The 22,432-nt window shown below is 44.5% G+C and overlaps 1 protein-coding gene across 4 annotated transcripts; it reads left to right on the forward strand.

Annotated features, from left to right (window-relative positions):
- Positions 1-130: 130 nt before the first annotated feature.
- Positions 131-22,403, forward strand: cobll1b (cordon-bleu WH2 repeat protein-like 1b). Of its 4 annotated transcripts, none has more exons than XM_086123371.1 (15): positions 131-564; positions 1,233-1,313; positions 14,389-14,577; positions 15,529-15,733; positions 15,822-16,047; positions 16,126-16,170; positions 16,289-16,383; positions 16,742-16,981; positions 17,290-17,419; positions 18,464-18,611; positions 18,704-18,786; positions 19,596-20,893; positions 21,046-21,144; positions 21,669-21,791; positions 21,874-22,403. In XM_086123371.1, the coding sequence occupies exons 1-14, from the start codon at positions 524-526 to the stop codon at positions 21,783-21,785; spliced, it is 2,997 nt and encodes a 998-aa protein (XP_085979497.1). In that variant the 5' UTR covers positions 131-523; the 3' UTR covers positions 21,786-21,791; positions 21,874-22,403. The 4 variants fall into 4 exon arrangements, with proteins under 4 accessions (XP_085979497.1, XP_085979498.1, XP_085979500.1 ...); XM_086123374.1 differs by lacking the exons at positions 131-564; positions 1,233-1,313 and adding exons at positions 8,793-8,867; positions 8,982-9,558; XM_086123372.1 differs by lacking the exon at positions 21,046-21,144.
- The last annotated feature ends 29 nt before the right edge of the window (positions 22,404-22,432 follow it).

The raw sequence follows: 22,432 nt of genomic DNA on the forward strand, positions 1-22,432 counted from the left end.
ATTTCTACCATTCGCCACAAGGAGACACTGTTGACACACTAAGGCGCTCATAAAAAGGAAACCAGCAAGGAAGAATTGTTGCTCGTGAGTTTGTTTGGCTTGACTTTGGCGTGAACGTTTCCAAGCTTGCGCGGTGCTTCCATTTTTTTGTGTGTGAGCGTGTTACTCGCGACACTAACGATGTGATTGAAACGACCCGTCACGATGGACACAAACCACACGGAGGGACGCCCCAGTCCTTGTTTTACAGACTAAAGTTGCGTGTCGAAGGCAGCCAGGCAGCCAGGCAGCGTCTTCTGGATCATGTAAGCCGCAGCCAAAAAATTTTTTTTTTTTTTACCAGAGTCGACTACAGTACTGGTTGACTTTCCGAATATCAAGCTTCAGTCGATGGAAAAATAAAGAGGAATGGGTTGTTTAAAGAGGCGAAAAACGCCGAACTGGGACGAATGAGGCTTCTTTTTCCCTCCCCAAACTGATGTTGGTGGCGGGTTGCAGCAAACTCGCATCCCAGTGATGACTCATGGATGTGGAAAAACGTCTCGAAAAATCACTGCGTTCATGGTAATATTTTCTTTGATCTATCTATCTGTCTATCTCGAGCTACAATATCTCAACTCAGCCTCACTTCTTCGTCTCTAACTCCATCTCAGCCTCTTTGTTTCTCTTTCGCTATCCCTCTATCTCCACTTTATCTCTTTTGTCAGTCTCTCATCGCTCTTTCTATCTCTATATATCAAATCACTCTACACCTCTGCAGTGTCAGCGCTTTTTTTTATGTCAACCTATCACTATACAGCATCTCTTTCCATCTATCACTATCTTTTCCATGTATGTCAGGGGTGTCGTGTATTCAGGAGTGAACTGTTTCTTTAAACATTTATTTTTTAAAAAGGGGATCAACGATTTTAAAAGTGAAGAAAATTTACAGTCTTGGTACTGTTGCAAAAAACAAAGTCAATGGGCATAATTTGCTTTCGCAGGCCACCTTAAATGATGTTGCGGGACAAATTTTGCCCACAGGACTTGAATTTGACACATATGATCTATTTCCTCTATCGTCAGCTCTATCTCTAATAGTCTCCTCTCCAACCTTTGGTATATCTCTGTCCCTTCTGAAGTATCTATCCCTTTATCTCTCTATTGTAAAAAGAAAAAAATGTGTGTCTTTTTGCAACATTCAAGCTGATATACTGTAATCAAGCATGACTTATTCTTTTTCTCCCCTGCAGTCCGGTAAATTTTGCCAAGCCGATGAGCTTAGTCATGGATGATCGTTTATCACAGCCTCATCTCCACAGCTCTGCGAAGAGGTAAGGCAGCAGCAACCATTCGTCATTGTGCGATTTGTCATTCCTCTCACCAGTTGTCAAGGCCCTTTTTATTGATGACTAAATGAGAGCTGCTTAGGTGTGTCCCCGCAAACCCCTACTGAGACATCGTCAGCGGCGCGCGTACGCACAATGCAACCTTTGTCAGTAAAAGGTCGTTGACACGACTCACATTCCTTCCGCAGAGCGCATCTAGGCAAAATCACAGTTGTTGTAGATGTTTTCAGCACTCTTTGAACAACCCATTCCCTTGCACCACCACCCCCCCATTTCCTGCTCTCCCAGTTTGAGTGAGAATTTGCCTTGACCATATGTTGAGGTCATGGGAAATATTTACCAGGCACGACACTCTTGCCTCCTCTATCGCCGCGATGAACCGGATGATCCTTTTTTTTTTTCTCTCCCACCTCCTTGCATGTATAAATTATATGCTTGCTTGTATATCCGTAAACAAAATCCCAAATTGACATATGCAATGGTTTTTGCAGACGACACGATGGAATTTCCCATTAGTTCTGGTTCAGGGAGATGATGTCAGCCGCCTGTATTCCAGCAGTTGAAATCATTAAAAAAGGAGGAGTGAGTTTCCAGAGCTTGTTACTTGCTATTTTGGCAACTCCGAGATGTAGCAGCTTTTTTTTTTTTTTTTTTAATTGAAGGTGAGCGGAAGACTAGGAGGTTTTGACTGATGCAAACTTTCCATTCCTAAGAATACAGAATCTTCCATTCTCATACTGTATGTCTCACACTGCGGAACCCTCGAAGAAACACAATCCATGCTGGGAGGGTAGTCCACATCCAATTTCTTTGGCTTTAAAATCACCCCCCCCCCCCCCCCCCCCCCACAGAAAATGAACTACATAATTAGTTCCAGGATAATGGTCACCATAATTTTTTTGAGGGTGTTTTTGTTTTGGAGGGGAGTCAATTTTTGACATATTATTGAAGTGGCTGTCATTGAAAGGCACAAAAAGCCAAAGAAAAAGCAAGACATTCGCCACGAAGCATGTTGAGGTTTCGCTTGACGCCATGTCAGCGTTCCGTCTTTTGAAAATAGCACAACACACCCGGAAGAAGCGATCCTTTTGCAAACCCTTCTGCACCGTCTATGTTAATCTCTCAAGTCTTGTGATATCATGCACAACATCATACTCCCGCACCCCCCCCCCCCCCCAAAAAAAAATTGCAATTGTGTGTGAGTTTATTTGACCTTCGTGTTTTTACCGTTGACTGAAGCCATTTCTCAGATTGATTTCTTTTCACATTTCTATTCGCCGAGGCAGTTCAGATTGGCGCAGAGTGGCGGGGAACCAAAATCTGCGGTTTATTTAGAGAAGTTAGCCACCCTTTTCTATAAACGGGATGGCACATGTTCTGTGGTCTCTCAAGCCAATATTTTGTGGAGGGCCGTCACGTTAAGACTGCATGCGTCCTACCAAGTTGCTCTTCATTTATTGTCCAAATAGTGACCCCGGGCCAAAACCACCGGGTTGGCTCAGCTCCAGGCAACATTCATTGCTCGCACGTTCACGCTGATAAACGTTATGTAAGGGGGCAGTGGCAGGATGTGCATTGGATTGGAAAGATAGAAACTGTCAAGCCACGATTATCAGGGATGCTGTAGATTTGTAGTTATAAATATGCTCCGATACCGGGACGCCAATACCAGTTCATCAGCCTGCCCATGTGTTGGAGCCATGTCACTTTGAGCACACTGCAGATTACACTCTGCTCCAGTGGCGACTTTTCAAGCTTCCAGAGCAAAGAGAAGGAAGCAGTGCTGTGATAATGCATTACTTCAGTTGTCCTTATGGCTCGTGTAAAATCGTACATTCCAGAAAATGGTCTCGCAAGACTATTAGGAAAATATGTTAAAATGTTATCACATTACAAAGTGTTTTTGAAGTGGAATTTATTTAACGTCCAAGAAAAAGCTTGTGAAACAATTTTTCATCACAAGTTGATGTCGTGATTGCATTATCAAGTATCAAGACTACTCAAATGTAAGTACTTGTATTCATACTCTGTCTGGGGGAGAAAAAAAGTGGCACCGGCACATCCATGAGTAAATACTAGACAAAAACACCACAGCGCGCAACTGTGCTTAGTGCACCATCTGGAGCATTTCAGTCTCAATATTTATCTAGAAACATGCCCAAAAACATAAATTTGAAGAAAAAAAATACGTCAAACTCACCAGAGCTGTTGATCACACTGGCCAACAGGGGAATTTTACTTTTCTCAAAATTCTAGGATACAGAGATCCTTTTTTATTTTTATTTTTTAAATACCAACACCCATTCCCGTGATATGTCATGAAATATGATACCCAAGGTCCCAGGTTAGCCCAGAAAGTCCCAAGACTTGTGAAAATAAAGACAGAACAATAACATTAGATGAATAAATATGATAAAGAGATGAGGGAGACGCTTATTGACGGTTTAAACGTCCCACGAAGAGGCAAGGCATCAAAGGTGCGTATGCCGCGGAGCGAAAATGCAACAGGCTTGAATTTCACATATTTGCAAGGTCATTTTGGACTTGCCAAAAAAGAATGGAGAGTTCAAAAATAAAGTGTTCATTGTGCAGGGGTGAATGGACAAGAGTCTACGGTGATCGTCTTGAGTAGTTGAGGTTTACTAGTTCAATATATACGTTTTCAAATCAACGAATACCGTATTTTTCACACTATAAGGCGCTTTGGAGTATAAGGCGCACCCTCAACGAATGGCCTATTTTAAAACTGTTTTCATATGTAGGGGGCACCGCACGATCAGGCGCATAGAATAGAAGCCATGAATAGTGACTGTGGTTGCGTTATACATCCACTAGATGGAGCTACGCTAAATACAGTACAATATAGCTTTATTTGTCGAGCGCTTTCACAACCGGCAGCAGCTGTATCAAAGCAATTTGCAAAGAACAATTAAAATACTGCGTCCAAGAAATCAGAATATTGATCCATATATAAGGCGCATCGGATTATAAGGCGAACTGTTGGCTTTTGAGAAAATTGAATGCTTTTTAGGTGCACCTTATAGTGCGGAAAATACGGTCATCGTTTTCAATCTCAATCAAAATGCGGATTCTTGGTTCCATTTCCAGCCCTACTTTCGATGTCAGTGGCAACCGTCATCCCTCCGAAAGCCTTATTTGACTCTTGTGTAACTCCTCCGTCAAAAAGTTTCATCGTTGAGGGCTTGGCGCGGGCGAACCGAACGCACCTTCGAGTAACGAGGGGGCTCACATCCTCGCGTCTGTTTTCCACATGGCAGAATGTGGAATTCGTGAAGGTATTGCGAATCCCCGCAGCTGTTCTCAGCTATGCGGGCGCTCCCAAGCGCACAGCTGCCCACATGTGACACGCGCGATGCCTAAGAGACTGGTGGGCAAAGCTTGTGGGCATTCCGAGCGAAGAGTTTCTTGCTTGTTTTGAGACATGACAAAAATCTTCCGGACGATGAAAACACAAAAACATGATCCCTAGGCGTCCTCCAAGAGTGAGAGAGAAAGGAAGCCTTGAGTCAGTGCTATTTTCCGTCAGACCTTCTTTATTTACCGCGGTTGGTAATTAGGTTTTCCTGTGTCTGTTTTGCACTCCTTGTTATCCGTGATGAGTTTCACCTGGTCTTGTCATGTGCCGCTAATCGGTTCCGTACCTGCCCTCGTGTTCTGCCCGCTGCGTCGCGTGCGCACTTGAACCTGGTTTTACGCTACGTTGATTCCTAACGGCCTGTTCTCTTAATTTCAAAGTGGTTCTTGTCAAATAGCTTCTGCGAAGTGTATGATGATGATAGATTTTTTTTTTTTTTTGGGCCAATCATATTTCAGCCTCTATGTGCTGCCATGTCAACCGGATCAGCTCAGGATCTTCAGATTCAGTCGTGCTTGCCAGCGTAATTTGGAAGGATACACTAGCAATGGCAATTTTTTTTTTTTTTTCAAATTTACCTTCAAGTACAATCGTACAGGAGAACCTCGATGTTTGGACAAAATCAGGTCAGACACGTTCGCCATAGAGGTTAACTCATATGGTCTAAATCGGCCATATCAGAATTGTGCTCAAAATGTTCATAGCAACACATCGGATTTCTTGTCAGTCTTCTCTTCCAATCTGTTTACAACAATTGATTGCTAATCAGACTTGCAGTAAATGCAGCATGTCACAACGGTACCGACTCTGAAATTTGATTGACGTTGTCAAATGAATCTATCTATGCTAGCGACAGTATAGTGACAGGCGGAATAATTCCATGCTCTAATCAAGTGGTGCCCAAGTCCGGTCCCTGAGTGCCGCTATCCGACCTGTTTTAGATGTCGCCCTTCTCCAACACACCTGATTCAAAAGGCCCGAGTGACGGACCTGACCGTGCCTGCTCTAAGCAACGAACACGTACCGTTATGTTGAACACAAGTTTCTGACTGTCCGATTATCGTCGTGCACAGCAACGTTTGGACCAGCATTGCAACAGACCATCGAACGGTAACGTTGACGCCAGCGGCAACACGCATGAGAGCCATTCGGGCTGGTCCCCTTATATTACATCACATTAAAGTCGGTGATCCAAAGTCGCCGTGGCCATGTTCTCCTTTTTGTAAGCCGACATGCAGTTGAAAAAATATATACATTATGTATTTATTTTTTGCGGCTGTTTAAACCGTTGTTCCTGAAAGGCACATTTCGTTTTTTTCAGAGTACAGTAAGCGAAAAAGGGGTGGGGGGGGGGGGTGCGGTTGTTTGATTCCGCCTCACAGGACTTAAACAGACAACAGGGCAATGAGCCAAAGGACCGAGAATAATGGGTCGCCTTTGTCGCCACGTTGGAGCCAGGGCGTTGACCGTAAATACCAAACAATATTTCTTTGCTTGCCGTGTGTAATCGCAAGCATTATCAAGAGTTTTTTTGTTTGGTTTTTTTGCCCATGATCAAAAGTTTTTGACCCGCCCCCGACCACCACCGCTTATTTATGATGATGATTATTCTTCATTATAAATACGCATACTTTTTGCCCGTGATCCTTTCAACCCGCTGCGCAGATCGATGTTGAGCGCTGGCACAAGTCCTACGTCTGGAACAAATCCCTTCCAGGACGTGACAGTTAAATTCCTCCCACTCTCGGCCTGTGAAAAATGCAGCATGAATTAGCCCTTTGTGCGCCGCTAATAGAAACGTTCACTTATCTGCAATAACATTCCAGCATTCTACACAACACGTGTCAGAATTTATTTGACCTTCATTATCAGTGTTTAGACACGATATTTATGCAGATAAACACATCCAGACATCAGGCTCGGGATTGAGTTCCTTGACAGAGTTTTATTGTCGCCGTCTTGACCTGAAACCGTTTGCCAAAGGAGTGAAATGCGCAACTCTGCCATTGAATGGGATATAAAACATTCTAGCTAGCATTCTTTGCTACACGGAAACGCGCTCAGTCCGAGCAGACTTGGCAGTTGTCTTTTGGGACTGAGATTCAACCGATCGGAGTTAATTGACTTTGCATTCCAGGTGTGAAGCAAATTTTATTTTTTTAAATTCAAATGCTTACACGCACTTTTAAGCCCTGACCTTGTGCCATCAGCAAAGAGAAAAAAGGCGTCTTGAAACCTGTTGCAAGAAAGTCTGCATTGTATAATGAAAAAAAATATATCACACTACGTGCCTTTTCTGGAAGCCAACTGTCAAAAAGCTCAACTGTGTCCAAATCTCTAGTCGCTAAAGTGATAATGTAATCACAGTCTTTTCTGTGCGCTTGTTGGTCAAACGTGTTTCATGTGCAAGGTGCATGACAACACAGAAAACCCGATTCCTACGTTCAACTTTTGGCCGTTCCAACACGTAACGTCCTCGTCATTGCTTTGTTTCCAAAAAACAACAACAAAAAAATTCAGTGCAGTCATGCTGTCCTTTTAGCTATTGCATTATTAGCCCACGAGCCCTTGATTGAAACCATGAGCCGACTTGACGACGTACTCCGAAGTTTCTCGCACAAAAAAATAAATAAATAAAAAATACAAACATTTTAAAATTCTGGCCCATTGCCAACTCTCTGACGGTGTCAATCAAAACAAAGCTGCGTACAGGCGCAATTTGAGATACGCCTGTGGGTCTTGCTTCAGTTGTGCACTTGGTCTCTATGTGGACGTTTCGTTCATTCATCTGGAAAAAAAACAAAAAACACCCAAGTGGATTCAATAAACAATTGACTCAGGAAGTTGTTCCAGAGTTCCTTGCCCCCCCAGCCCCCCTCAATAATCTCCATCCGTCCTACACAATTTATGAAGGAATGGCCTTTCCAGGCCTCTTTTTAAACGCTTGTGTTTACTGTGAATGACCTCTCACCAAATTACCAGCTGCAGCTCATGGCTCCGCTGTGTTGTGTCTTTCCTCGGGGATCAAGCACCCTCCTGCCAGTCACTGTGTGTGTGAGTGACTTTTAAGCTCCACCCCTTTGACTCACTCCCACACTCCCACACTCCAACGTACCCTCTCAACACTCCTTTCATTTGATGGCATTGGCTCGAAGTATTTGAGAATCACATTTGGAAATGGCTTCATATTTTTGTTTGTTTGTTTTTGTCATCCGTGCACATGGGAGTCACAAGGAAGTCTCGAGTCCTTAACCCCCCCCCCCCCGTCCCCAGTGTGCCAATTCAATAAATGTAAAAATCCAAAATGACTGCTTTTTAGGGCTCAAACAGATATCCCATCGAGTCAGATGCACTGTGAATGATCCAGTTGGCTTTTATTTCCTCTTTAAAATAGGACTGTCGCAATAAGACCCTCCCTCCCCCGCCCCCCAGTTATGCCTGCAGATATGAGCGTGCATACCAATGTCCTCCTCTTGCTGTGCTCACGGACAATTTAATCCATCTTTAATCCAAATTGAATTATCTTAACCCCGCTCTGTTGCGCCTCACGCGTTGCCACCACCTTCGCCCCGGCTCCCCCGATTCCTCAGAAACACACATGGTCATCTGTCAGAAGTTCATCCTCAAGTCGTCATTACAAGATCAAATTTTCGCTCTGCCTCACCCTTGTCATTGAATAGAAGTGACAAGCGAAGGCTGATGATGATGCCTAAAAAAAAACAAAAAGTGGAATCCAAAATTACTTTGTCCACTTAAGAGAGGCACCAACTGTCAAAAGTGAATATGCATTATTATTGTATTGCGTCAAAGCACCACTTTTGTATAAACAAACCTCCTCGTCTCACTTCGGCTTAGTTCCTTGGCACCAAAATTCCATAAGATGGCGCCCAAGCAACAAAAGTCTAAAACAAAAAAGTCCTTTTTAAACATGTGACTGGAGTGTTCCTTTAACCTGCCGCGCATGTTTTCGGAATGTGGGAGGAAACCGGAGTACCCGTAGAAAACCCACGGGCAAAACTTGCAAACTCCACACAGGAAGGCCGGAGCCGGAATCGAACCTGGTTCCTCTGCACTGTTGAGGCCGACGTGCTAAGCAGTTGGCCATCGTGCCGCCCCGTACCAGTATCTCTCTGGAAAAAAAGTGATCTCAAACATCCCCCGTGGTGAGCTAGCCGCAGCTTTTAGCAAACTCGTACCTTGTAAGCGTTTGTTTTTGAGTGTATTAAGATGGTAATTGCACATCTGTGGACATTTTTGCGCCACTCTTTGCTCAACAGACAAGCCCTCAACATGATTTAGGAGTGAGTCACTATTCAGAGGTAAGGTGTGTCTCTTAAAAAAAAAAAAAGGGCTTTTCTCTGTGAAAACAAAATGCCAAACGAAGCCTGATTCAATTAAAATGAAGAGTGGCGGCGTTTTCCAAGTTTCTTTGAAACCTTCAGTCCCCTTTGCTCTGTTAACCCAGTAATCTCTGACCTGATTAGGTAAGTATTGATTAGAAAAGAGTGGAATGGTCAAATTAACGTATTTATCCAGAGCCACGTGCTTGGAATGTACAGTGCTCCGTGTGGCCCCGCCCACAGGTTCATGTCTGCACAAAGCTGCTTACACCTTTCTTGTCGTGACCGCGGGGGAGTGCTCTCAAACATGCATGCGCCACAGCTTTTTCCCCCAAGCCCGCCGAGCAGGATTTAGGCGGAGGAGACGCACGCGTTGGTGATAGCGCTCACAGCTCAGGCGTGGCATTAAGGTGGGCCTTTCGAGGCTCCTCCGCTCGATAGCCTTCAGTCCATCTGACAGCTCGCGGGAGATAAGCGACATCATGGAGGTTATCCGAGCAGAGACGGCGTGAAGGTAAGAGAGGAATGAAACGTTGGCAAAGTGGTGGTGGGGGGGGGGGGGGCGTCACACCTGCTCTCCACATTTTTTTTTTTTTACGCCTTATGTCTAAAATAAGTCACGCAATCTTTCCTCAAGTTACAGAAGAGGTTGAAGTTTGTTTTGGCTATGGAGCGGAGAGACTGACGTGTTGGAGCTTGTGCAGTGTCGTTGAACAACTTGGTGGTACACCAAATTGTTCTCCTGTTTGGGAAAGAAAATGCTGCGTCAGGGTGTAGGAGATGAGTGGAAAATGCCAAGTTTCGTTTTTTAAATTATTATCTTTTAATTCTTGTTTATTTTTACGTAAATGACTCTGACTGGGTTCGTGCCAGCTGGAACCAAATGTTTGGAATGTGAGGACTTTGCCTTTCTGCCCTCCAAAAAACTCCCACTTATCTAATTGAGGCTTTCATGTAAACTATGCATATCTTACACACATCAATCTTATTTGTAAAAGATTTTAGAATTTTAGTACAAACTTGAATTCTATTAACACATGCAATGTCATCGGAACTGAGCATTATTATTATTTTTTTTTTTTTTTCCGTATCAGCATTTTTCTGATACGACTCTTGTATTCTTTGGCGTGGTCGGCGAGAATGTTTGTTTTCATGCTGTTTGCACGACTGAAGCGCAGCAGATCCGTGAATGATGAAAGCGTCAGGGCGACACAGGCGTTCTACTTCCTGGTCTGTAGTCGAGTATTTTTGTAACCGACTTGCTTGCGAGCATGGGGAGCCCTTGTCAAAGAGGCATCGGCGCTGCCAAACTGTGACATGTCTTGGCTGCTTCAAAAAAAACAAACAAACCGAGCATAAGACCGGTCACACCCTCTTCTTGGTGCTGCAGGTGCCGCGGGAAACGTCACTGTTCACTCAGCAGCCAGCCAATCGCAGGTTATAAGATAAGATAAGATAAGACAAGATAAGAAAACCTTTATTAGTCTCGCAATGGAGAAATTCCCAATTCACAGCAGCAAAGTTATCAAAGGAAGAAGTAGAACAACAAAATATAGGAGCTGCTGGAAAGGCAGCCACTCTCGCGGCGCCATTTTGAAATCAAAATAACAAAAATAACACAACACATAGGACACAGACAGTCGTGCAATCTTCACCACTTTTCTGCATACATTTTGTTGTCTGAAGATATACGCCAAAAATTGCCATTCACGCACATTTTTCACACCTTTTGATTAAATTGTTGCTGAAGGAAGACCGTCCGGAGCCCGTATTCAAACCCCCAACCTCAGAACTGGTGGGGCGGAGGGCACTAAACCCTCAACAAATAATTCTAAAGCCAAATGTCAAATAAACAACCGAGGCCATGAAATCAGGACTTTGTACAAGGCTGATGTTTCTCGAGCGGAAATATTTGCGTTGTTTTGCTACTGTCTCTTCTCTTTTCAATTTCCTGGCATTCGTTCTTGATATTTAGCGATTCCTCACCAACATCTTCTAGGTGCTCCCCGACCACTCGTCACTTTTCTGACGTTTTTGTTGCCAAGCGGAAATGCAACCATATTAGTGAAGTTGAGCCACAACATTAAAATTAGATTCATATTTATTTGGGAGATGTTCTTTTATTTTTTAATTTAAGAAACATTTTTCTAGGTTGAACACATTTCATTCCACAAAAAAAAAAAAAATCGGCTTTCATGCTGGAATTCTTCCTTTGGAATAAGTCGGTGCCGCACGATCCCAAAAAAGCCAAAGAAAATCAATTAATCCGTCATTGCTCGCCGAAGTGAGCGCTCTTGAGATGTTGTAAAGTCCTGAGCACTATGTTGACATCTTGCGTGATGTGATGCATGAAAATGTCTCGACTGCATTAGTTGAATTGAAGTGCACAGAAGTGCTGATGCAGTTCCGTTTAAATCGTTTGGTACAGTAGTCCATGTGTGAGCCTTTTTTTTTTTGTGGCCGATGAGCTGTATATTTTGTTTTTCGTTGTTAACATAAGCGGTACTGAAAATATATTCCGCATTGGTCTTTTTCATTGGTCCTGTTTGGTCAACACCACATGTACACATACAATGAACAAGCAGTGGAGCGCTTTGCTGTTTGCTATGTGAAATAATTTCACTTCATCCTTTTATTGAGACACGGTTATAGAGACTGTTGCACTCCAGGATATTTAGTTGACTTGTTAAACTTACGATGAAGAAACCTTAAGCCTACACTGTGTACATTTGCACAAGGCCCGGTTTTCCTACTTCACGCCTGTTCAACTTTGCTGCTGATAACTTTGTGCGCTAATGACAGCTAACTTATGTCATTGCTGCAGTTGTGAGAGGCACGCGCTTCACCCGGATCGGATTGTGTCTGTTGCCCTAAAGCACCGTGAAAGACTTTCTTTCATTAGGTTGAAAAATATTGTTTCTGAGGGCGCCCTTGTAAATCACTCGAAGATCATACCTTTTGCTCAGCTCTTAACCCCGTAACTTTGCCTTATATGAACATCAGCTAGCTTAATGCTAACACACAATGCAAAATGCAGTCGGTGAAACTTGGCGTCATTGTTGCGATGTTGTTACCCTTTAAGCAATGGATATTTGAAGACAAATAGCACAGCAACACAGACAATAAAACACGACTGAGACATTCTTAATCTGTGAAAAACAAACCTTACTGCAGTTTATAGCACAGTCGTGTGGTGGAAAAATGCATTACAAAAAATGAGGTCCCTCGAAATCTTCTGAGATTCATGGCCACGTCTTGGATGACATTCTGCATGACGGAAGATCGGACTCTGACATTGGAATGACTTGTATATTATACGAGTTCAGTGGAACTGTCGAGATCCCACCGTAACTGAGAATACGGTTTTGGGCTATCCTATCCTCTTTTTCTGCGCACAACATGCCGATGACTCCTTAAAGCGACATTTGTAGAAATTAGTCAAAGTATTCACTGGGATAAACCGATAAGAGATTGGTTGCCACAATAGCATATCTGCATCCATTGATTCAGTGATTTCATGGAAATGATTGTATTTACAGACTGTTGACCCCCATAGCAAGGCGAATAATCCCTTTCTAGACATGCCTCTGCGCAGCCTGTGACCTCGCATTGCTCAGATTCCACCGTACCCCCACATGAGACTTGAGTGGTTTATAATTCAGGACAAAAAAACTGGTTCATCTCTGGGACTGACTACGTGCTCGGCTTGTCCACATTGCTACTGCTGGGCCCATGAGAGGATACTGTAAGGATATTAAATTGTCTATTTTATTAGGGAATATTCATTCATTCATTTTCATTCATTCATCTTCCGAACCGCTTGATCCTCACTAGGGTCGCGGGGGGGGGGGGGGGGGGGGGGCTGGAGCCTATCCCAGCTGTCTCCGGGCAGTAGGCGGGGGACACCCTGAATCAGTTGCCAGCCAATCACAGTATTAGGGAATAATACATCTATATATTTTGAAATACAGTAACTAGAAATGGTAATTCCTTCATGTAAATTGCCAGTGCTTTTGGTGACCCGAACTGTTTGGAAAGACATTAAATAAGGTTCAAGGCAGTTTTGCACCGCTATCAGTTGAGGATATTACTTCTTTAATGGTTAATAAAAGATTTTACGATGGCATCAGTTCGAGGGTGGAACATGTCATTCTTTCTATGCTGTTTTTCTTTTTTTTTTTTTGTTATACCCCCCCCCCCCCCCCACCAGCCTTAATTTTATTAAGTGCATGTAAATGAGGAGACACTAGCATAGCAATTTGGGAGTAAAGACTGTACTATAAATTCCCACCGTCACAAATCGCCCACAGCTTTACTATTTAAACGACATATTACCAATATCAACTGCTTTAATTGTCATGGGGAATTAAAAAAATATAACGGGGTTTTTTTTCGCGTTGGACGTCACGCATCAATTCCTCCTCGTATCAAATTACGAAAGTGTGCGTGTGCTCGCGCCTGTGTGTGTGTGAGACGGCGTATGTATGGTTTGAAAGCGAACTTCTCCTTTTTTCTTTTTTCCCCCCATTTTTTAACCTTTCACTCGTAGCAAACACTGGTCACGTGGAAAGGTTTGAAATTTCCCGTGTCTATATGTCTGTCACTTGCCTTCGAGGACTTTCTTCAAACCGTTTCCCTTATGCCACCTTCAGATGGACTTCTGTCTGTCCATCTTTCTAAACTGTCCAGCTTTCTAAACGCTGCAGCAGTGTGCCCATGTGGTTCGCATGTCTGCCTCACAGTTCTTGTGCTTTGAGTTTGAATTGCGGCTGCTCAGGCTTCCTTCCGCATTCCAAAACCATGCTTTCAGACCACCCAGAAGACATAGAAGACCAGGCAAATATATACAAATGTATATTTGTATTGATTTTTTTTTAAAAAACATTAGGTATTGGTTGCTGGAGCCTATCCCAGCTGACTCCGGGTGAAAGGCAGGTTGTACTTGGATTATGCTACCACTTTTTTTAAACAAGTAACTAGTGTCATGTTTATGGAAAAAATAAAAAATAAAGTAACCCTCCTAACCCTGCTCTTACGATCTGTTATGTACGGCCATTTGCAGCCATGCCGTAGGGCTTAATGAGTAAAAACAGTACGCCCTGGTATGTCCTCTTGATATCTTGTGACTACTTTGCCACGTTAACCTCAATGGTCTGTCTTGTGACAAGCCACAGCCAGCCTTGAGGGGAACCAATTCAATCTGATTGGTATCTAAGATTGGGGATCATGATTCTTTTATTTTCCCCCAAATATGTTGTATTGTCGGCTGCCTTAAAGCGATTACCAAAATACTTTGCTAATTCAAAAACCATAACTAAATATCACATTTTTTGTTCAACAACAGGGTGTCGACCAAAAGCAAAGCCCCATCCCCGCCGGGACTGAAGAATTTGGATTCCTCTGATTTCTCACAGTGGTATCCAGGAAACGCTCCTTTCACCATGGACCACAAGGAGAAGCTGGTCGACAAAGATCTCTCTTTAGTGGTTGTTTTGCCGGATGGTGTGGAAAAGATGACCACAGTACACGGCAGGTAAATGCATCGGCATTGCATGTAAAAATATTGACAGACATGTCACACTTACTGGACTACTTGCCAAATGGTCTTGAAATGCAAATTTCAACCATCAGCTCTTTATGTACGGTAATAGCAAATCATTGACTCAGTTGATCGGGGGGTTGTTTTTTAAAAATTTTTTTTATCATTGTCTGACGCAAGATGGCCGATGTTTCTATTGTCAAATTTAGACTGCGCATCTCCCAACAGTGAGCTAACACCATTAGTGTGTCACTCCACTTTTAGTGTTCACAGAGCAACATCTCTACTTTGACTTTCCCTCCACAGTTTCACTCTCTCTCTCACTTGGCCTCTCGAGAAACATCACACCAATCCCGATAGAAAGGATTACCCATCAAATGCTTTGCCTTCGCTTCTCTTCTCTAAAAGCTGCTCTTGGCACCCTCACGGCAGTTTAGGGGATTTACCTTGTGGATTACATTCAAAGGCATTGTGTTCCAATGCGATACGACCGTTCAGAAAACGTCTTGACGTAAACTGTGGACACCTGGCGAGTGCACCCGACTCGACGCAAAATGGTTTTGATGCTCCAATTTTAATATACTGTAATTTTTTTTTTCATTGAACCACAAAAACATGGCACGATTGTCATGGAAGAAGCAGACAAAGAAAAAATATGTGGTCGGGGGAGGAAAGAGTGCGGCTATTTTGATCCATTGGCTCATTCACTGGCTGCACCTGTGCCACAAGAAGATATAAAAGTAACGTCGCCCCGCTGGACGGTTCAGTCGGATTCCACCGTGTCGCTCAGTGTGCAGTGGGCCTTCACAGTACAAGATTGAACGCTCACAGAACACTGCACACTTGCTTCCGTCCCGGAGCTTTGCATGTTCTAACTGGTATAAGGAGGTTCCACCGCTCCTCTTTCCCGCCGGCCATGCAAATATTGTGTTGTGTGTCTTTCAGCAAGCCTCTAATGGATCTGTTAGTGACTCTCTGCGCGAGGTATCACCTCAACCCGTCAAGTTACACCTTGGAACTGATCACCGCCGGCCGGCACAACGTCAAACTCAAGCCCAGCGCTCTCATCGGAACCTTGCACGCGGAGAAGATCTTACTCAAACCTAAAGGCGACGATAAAAATAAGAAGACGGGTCCTCAAAAGCCTGAGGTGCATCTCGCCATCCCGAAAAGGGGCGGCGCACTTATTTGCTGCTTGTGTTGCCTGAATCCGTTTAATCAAATCTTCGGTTCCCCAGGCCACCGTCCGGATGGTGATAAACTACAAGAAGACCCAGAAAGCTATTTTAAGAGTCAATCCTCAGATCCCGCTGACTGAACTCTTACCCGCAATCTGTGAGAAATGTGAATTTGCAGAGGAGACAACAATTTTGTTGAGAGATGTGCAATCGCTGGCCCCTTTGGACTTGTCCTGCTCCCTAAATGATTATGCAATCCGGGAGGTTTACGCAAGAGATACAAGAGGTAAACTAGTGTACTTTGCTTCATATTTTGTCAGGACCTTGGGGGATTTGTCATACATTTACCCCGATTCACTTGCAGGACACGTCGACTCTCCTGCGTGTCCAGCTTCACCCACACATGCAGGTAGGGGGGGGAGGGTGGGGGCAATCTGTTTTCATCATTTTCTCATAATTTTTTTCACTTTTTTTTTTTCATTCGACTTGAAACTCCTCCACCTCACAAATGTCTTTTTTTTTTCCAGTTGCAGTGACACCTGGCAAAGATAAAAATCAGAAAGAAACAGAAAACAAGGGCCTCTTCAGCAAGTTTAGAAAGAGCAAGAAAACATCCGAGCAGGTATGTTTATTCACCCGTACGTATTCCGTACACTCGCTGGCTTCTTCGTGGGCCAGTCGAAGAGCTTTTACAAAAGATCCCGCTCATTTGGTGACATTTTTAAGGCGGTATGAGTTAAACCAGATGTTCCGACGTTACCGGTTGCAGTTAAGTGGCGCTTATTTATTTTGGGCTTTTTAAAATGGGCCACTGGTGTGACTGTGAAGTGCACGAGGTTACAATTCTACTGTATCAGTCGGTAAATGTAAATATTCAGAAGGAGGTTTGTTGACTAAGCTTTTCCATTGGTGGACCACGCGCCGTGCGGTTGTGGAGCAGAGGTCTTATCATGTCCCGATTGGATGTTTGTTTTTTAAAGGCCACGACAGTCAGTGCGCCGGCTTCCCCGGTGCTCGTGAGCAAGCCTCGACCGCTCAGCATGGCCTTGCCCGGCTCCAGCTCACCTCCGCTTATGTCGCCGACGTCGCCTGTCGGCGATGCGCCCAAGAAGAGACGGGCGCCTCCGCCCCCCATCGTTGTGTCTCAAAGCTGCCACGCGGACCTCGGCGCTCGCCAGAGGTTCTACTCCGAGCCTACGACAACATCAGGGGACTGTGAGGTCAGTCAGATAAAAAAAAAATTTGTTTGTTTGTAAACAATGGGCGAAGCGATACTGGCGCGTTGCAGAAACGTTATTGCCTGACCTAAACTAAAACATCAAATGTTGAAGTGATCATTCAGGCCATTTCACTTTTTTTTTGGGCGGGGGGGGGGGGGGGGGGATTAAGCTACCTTGGCCAAATAACATGTAAAAGTTTGTTTTGTTTGGTGCCATAATAGAAAGCATGATCAACAATTCTTTAACTGACAACAAGTAGACATATCCAGTTGTAATGATTGTAGTCCCCCCCCCGCAATGTGTTGTAGGTTTCCGGGTTAAGTTGCGGCTCCTCAGCAGAATCGTCGTTGAAGAGAACCAAACGCAAGGCGCCACAACCCCCAACGTCACCAAGTGGTGCCGCCCCAGAAACGATTTCTCCTCAAGAAAATATGCAAGGTTTGTATTTGTTGCATCCTTATACGTCTCCATAACGTAATGAGAGTTTGGTCTTTTGGTGCCCATCCACCCAAACTTGCCTTCAGCCTGCTTATTTAGCTTCTTTTATGCGCCTCTTGCGCCCCCTGGTGGATGATATTCACCACTTCAGAGTGTGAGACGTTTGACCTTTCAATTGGATTTAATGAGTGAATTTAATCGCCATTCTTGAGCCTCTTTGTTGCAAAATGTCCCTGTTGTGTTGTTCACCTTTGAGTATATTGATTAACCAAGTCAACTTAGGTCATCAGTTAGGCCACTGATTGACAATTGAACGGAAATCTAATAGGTTAAATATTAAAAGCGACTTCAAGGAAGATGAAATAAATCAGGAATTTTTGGAAGCCAATTTTTGTCCTTGGATTTCAAAGGACCCCAAGTTTTCAAACCGTGTGTATTTATCCATGTGGTGCGGTGGAATTGTCTGCCTTTGGAGTTACTTTCCGGTAATTGTCCACACGCATTTTACCCTTATTGTATCGTCCTGTGAGGGAAGTTCCACCCAGGAGTGAACACAAAACAATAGAAAACAACAATAAGCCTATTTCAGCCTGGGTCTTTTGAAACAAACTTGGTGTGTTTACATCAGGGGGGGGGGGCGGTGTCGCCACCCTGTATTAACTGAGAGGAAGTTTGATCTCTGTGAGGATCACTGCGCCGAAATGACATTCCTCAACATGTCCTCATGTCTCCTCCGCTGATGTTTGAGTTGCTTTGTCTTGTGCTGCACAGCAGATATCAACTTCACATGCTTGGTTGGACGTACTCTGCTTTTGTTCGACTTGTCCTGGAATGACCTCCGCGCCTGTGATCTTTCCTTATCACCCACAGTTAGCAATATGCAGTCGGAAAGCAACGGATGTCAATAGGATAGGAGTCCTCGCTTGTGAACATACCAGTCGTAAATTGCACAAATTCAAGAAAATTGCCGGCAAATTGGCCGAATGATAACGTTGGTATTTATTCGCTGAGGCAAGTTCACATCTTCAGTATCTGCTTTCACAGATTCTGTCGGAGCTAAAACGCTGGAGGAGATCATGGAGGAGACGTCAGCTGCTGCCAGCGAGATCCAGAGAGAAGACGCCAGTGTCGGCTCGATTTCCGACAAAGGCTGCGGGGTCGATCCGTCTCGTGATCTGTCCTCACATGGCAAGTACGAACTCTTAAGATTTCTCAAAGCCAAACAGTTTTATGAATCGTGATTGGGATTACTTTTAATTCCGAAAATATGCTTGATTCTGGCAGTCTGTCACAGAGCACCACGAGTGATTCGGCGATTCAGACCGTTGAAAAGATGCCAGCGGGCCCGGACTCATCTCAACTGGCTGGTATGGCTTTCGCGTGCTGAAATGACCTCTTTGCATTTTTCTTGTAAATGGAATAGTGTCTGCTGTTTTATTTTATTTTTTTTGTCATTAAAGTGCCGATTTCTAATGTATTAGCGTGGACAAACATGCCCTCTTTTGCCAGCCGAATATGAAATTGTAAGCCGAAGGTTGCTGTGTTTTACTCTGATATTATCCTAAAATATTCATGTCAATGTTATGTGCTTCACTTGTAATGGATTTCCCAAGAAAATGTTCTGTTGAATTGACAGGTAGTTCAGAATGAAAATAACCATCCTTTTTTTTATTTTTATGGTACCACTAGTTTCAGAGATGGCTGAAACAAGTGCTGCAATTTCCACACTAAAGTAGTTTGCTATGCGAGCCATTGTTGCAACAACTGGAAGCGCAAATTCTGTGGAAACTGTTTGTGAATGCCAAAAAGCTGACACTGAACTGAAATGCGGTAGAATGAGTGAGGAGTAATTCAAACATAGAAGAGAAAAAAAAGAATTCTTGATCATATTTGGGAATGGTCTCATCAAAATGTGGATTTAGAAATAGTGGAATATGGATGACAATACGTTTGACATCTTCAACATTTTGAAGTTGAGTGAAATCAATTTGATTTGATACTGGCAAGTCAGTGTTCAAACATTCAAACTTTTTTTAGAAGAATACATGCAACTTACAACCGATGCAAGAGAACCAGGAGTGAACAGGGAATACATTGCAAAATGTAATCAATTACAAAAACAATTGAGGGGCTTCTGCAACCCGTCTCACACGCTGAACGCTTCTGTTTTACACAGCGAGCGTCTCGCGTCAAGTTGAAAGTGAACTTGAGGCGCCTGCAAGCCAGAGGGAAAAGGTTGACAGCGGGAGTGTGACAAGTGAACTCGAGGCTTGCCAGAAAAATGAGGACCGGTGCCTGCCTGCTTCTGTTCGGGAACACATCAGCGCCGCTGAGGAGGAGTCGCATGTTCTCAGCGCGTCCCATCCCGCCGGAGACGACGCTCAGGTGCAAACCCATTTCCCACCTCTCCCTGAGCCGCCGCGGCAACAACAGGAACGCACAGATCAAGCTCCGCCCTCTGCCAAGGAGCCCGGTTTCGAATCGTCGGACGGCGACAAGAAAAATATCGCCACGTCGGCGGGTGAGCCGCTCCGCGGCGACCTCGGATGCGCCCAAGCCCCCGAGACGTGCCAAACTCCGACGCCGCCCGTATCCCCGAAGGCTGCGCCCGACGCCGCCTCGCACCCCGAGCTGAAGCCGAAGCCTTCCAACGAGTTAACCAGGGACTACATCCCCAAGGTGGGGATGACGACGTACACCGTCGTGCCTCCGAAATCCAACGAGAAGCTGAGGTATTTCGAAGTGGCACTGACACTGGAGACGGCGCCCGTTGCCGCGGAAGACGTTAGCGAGCGCTCAAATGCACCCAGGGACCGAATACTGAGCAGCACTACTACTACTACTACCACCACTAGCGCACTAAACACTGTCAACGGATGCCTCGCTGAAGCCACTCACGCCTCATCACCAAGCAGCTCGCCGAAAGCAGATGACACTCTCCGCTCCGCTCAAGCAGGTTCACCAGGAGAGGTCAAGGCGACGAAAATTCCCCCCGCAACGAAACCAAAGCCGGGCTCTTTCCGCTTGTCAAAGCACAAAAAGACTCCTGGGTATTATGTAACCTCGGCAGCAGAGAAGCGCCCAGGTGCCATTTCATCTCCTGGCCACATGGGGGATCAAGTAGACCGAGCACTGTCGCCGCCGCTTCTGCCGCCCCCTCCGCCGCCTCCTCCTCCCGTACAAGGCGACACTGAAGCGACCGCCATACAAGCGACGCGTGTGACAAGGCAGAGCAGCCTGCCGGCCAAAGAGCCGAGCTTCGGGCTAAGCTTGGAGAAGCTGAAGAGCTTTGCGGCCCCCAGGCCTTATTCCCCCTCCACGCCGTCCCGCTTCGCCCAGGCCGTGTCCTCGGCCGTGAAGCGGAGCCATTCGCTGTCGCTTCGGCCCAGAACAGACGGCTCTCCAGTCGCACCCTCTTGTCCTGCTGCAAATCGCTACTCGGTCATCGAGCGAAATGCGGGGAAAGAGTTCAAGGTGAGTTATGGTCACATCGCATAGCATTCCCACGTTTGCCAATATAAAATCACCGGAGCACTTTCTGAGCTGCTCCTGCATTTCTTGCATATTCACGATTCAAAGATGGCAGATTGACTGATTTATTTTTTTGTTACTCTCATTAAAAGTAGCATTGTTGCCCTGAGAGCCCCGTGACCCAACCCTTTTTGTGCCGTATGGTGGCAGTGAACTCGGCTCAAGTCACTCCACAACATGCAGCAGTTTATCAGGTCCTGAAAATTTCTCTTTAAGAAGAAAAAAAGAAACCATACTGTCTTGCTTCAGTCCGTTTAGCGTAAAGATAACACGGCGAAAGAATAGCACACGTGTCATCGTGTTAAAATCCTCAAGTAACGGATATTCAGACGCAAACAGCATGTAGACCAATGCAAGAATAACATTGTCTCACAGGCATATATTCTTTATCCTTTGCAAAGAATGAATATACCGTACTGCACCACACTGAGGAGCCAAGACGGCCTCTAATGTACTGTCTATCCATCCGTATGTTTGTCTTACGGCCCCAAGGATCATCATGAGAATAAAGTCATCATTTTAATAACTGGCTATTTTTATTTTGACTCCAATATTAAGGCAACAGTCTGAGGGCAGCAGCTCATGTACCGTAATATGAAATATTTATATAGTATTGTAAAAGCAGTTCTAACAAACGGGGGCGTTCTTTTTTTTTTTTTTCCCCGGCAACAGGCATTGGCGTCAAAATCCAATTTTTTTTTTCCCTCTCTTAACACAGGTTGATGAGGTGATGAGTGAAAAAGGAGTCGAAGGGCAACTAACGTCGCCGAGTGAGCTGCTGCGGACTGACGGAACGACAGAGTCCCCCATAGCGGTGCCTTATGACAAAATCTGATCTACTGTAAGGAACGTTTTCATTTCTGCGGGACGTACTGTAAATGTTTGCACATGACATTACTCAATTCCAATTCTTTTTCTTTCAGGAGAGGAACATCCTGTTTTTGTTTTTGTTTTTGTTTTCCCAGAAACCTTTTCGGCACAAGAGCCAAACGGTCTTTTTGTCTCGGCCTCTTTTGATTGGCAGTGTATATCGATTTAATGTATGAATTGCTGTATTTTGCTTTATATTTGCTCACATTTCAATAACGGCCTTCGGTTGACTTGCATAATTTAATACACGTATCTCTTTATTTTGTGCCATGTGCTGTCTTGCATTATATGCATTACTGTTTTTGCCTGGACTGATACGTAAATAAGAAGCGATGCTATAAATTATAAAGACGATTTTGAGAGTTGCAAGAATGTCGTTGTATGACGGTTTATGTTGAATAAGTACCTACATATTGATTTATGATTTTGGGAAGGACCGGGTTTGACTTGTGGTACTCAATGCCCCTGGTTTGCGTTGTTGATATTTAAAATGTGTTTTCATATGTTGATGTGAATAAACCTGAACTACGCACGTCGCTGTAGTCAAACAGTGTTGTAAGCAATAAAGCTTTTATCATTTCAACAGCTCCCATGGAAGTCCTTGGTGCGTGT

Source organism: Hippocampus guttulatus, chromosome 11 (assembly GCF_054856545.1).
Source record: "Hippocampus guttulatus isolate MCC_2025c chromosome 11, RoL_Hgut_1.0, whole genome shotgun sequence".
Lineage (NCBI taxonomy): Eukaryota > Metazoa > Chordata > Actinopteri > Syngnathiformes > Syngnathidae > Hippocampus > Hippocampus guttulatus.

Excerpts from the sequence above, each read along its gene's own strand:
- cobll1b (XM_086123371.1), top strand. The coding sequence starts at position 524 with ATGGATGTGGAAAAACGTCTCGAAAAATCACTGCGTTCATG. Across the intron at positions 14,578-15,528 it reads ATGACCACAGTACACGGCAG|CAAGCCTCTAATGGATCTGT; the intron begins GTAAATGCATCG and ends TGTGTCTTTCAG. Across the intron at positions 16,171-16,288 it reads AGCTTCACCCACACATGCAG|TTGCAGTGACACCTGGCAAA; the intron begins GTAGGGGGGGGA and ends TTTTTTTTCCAG.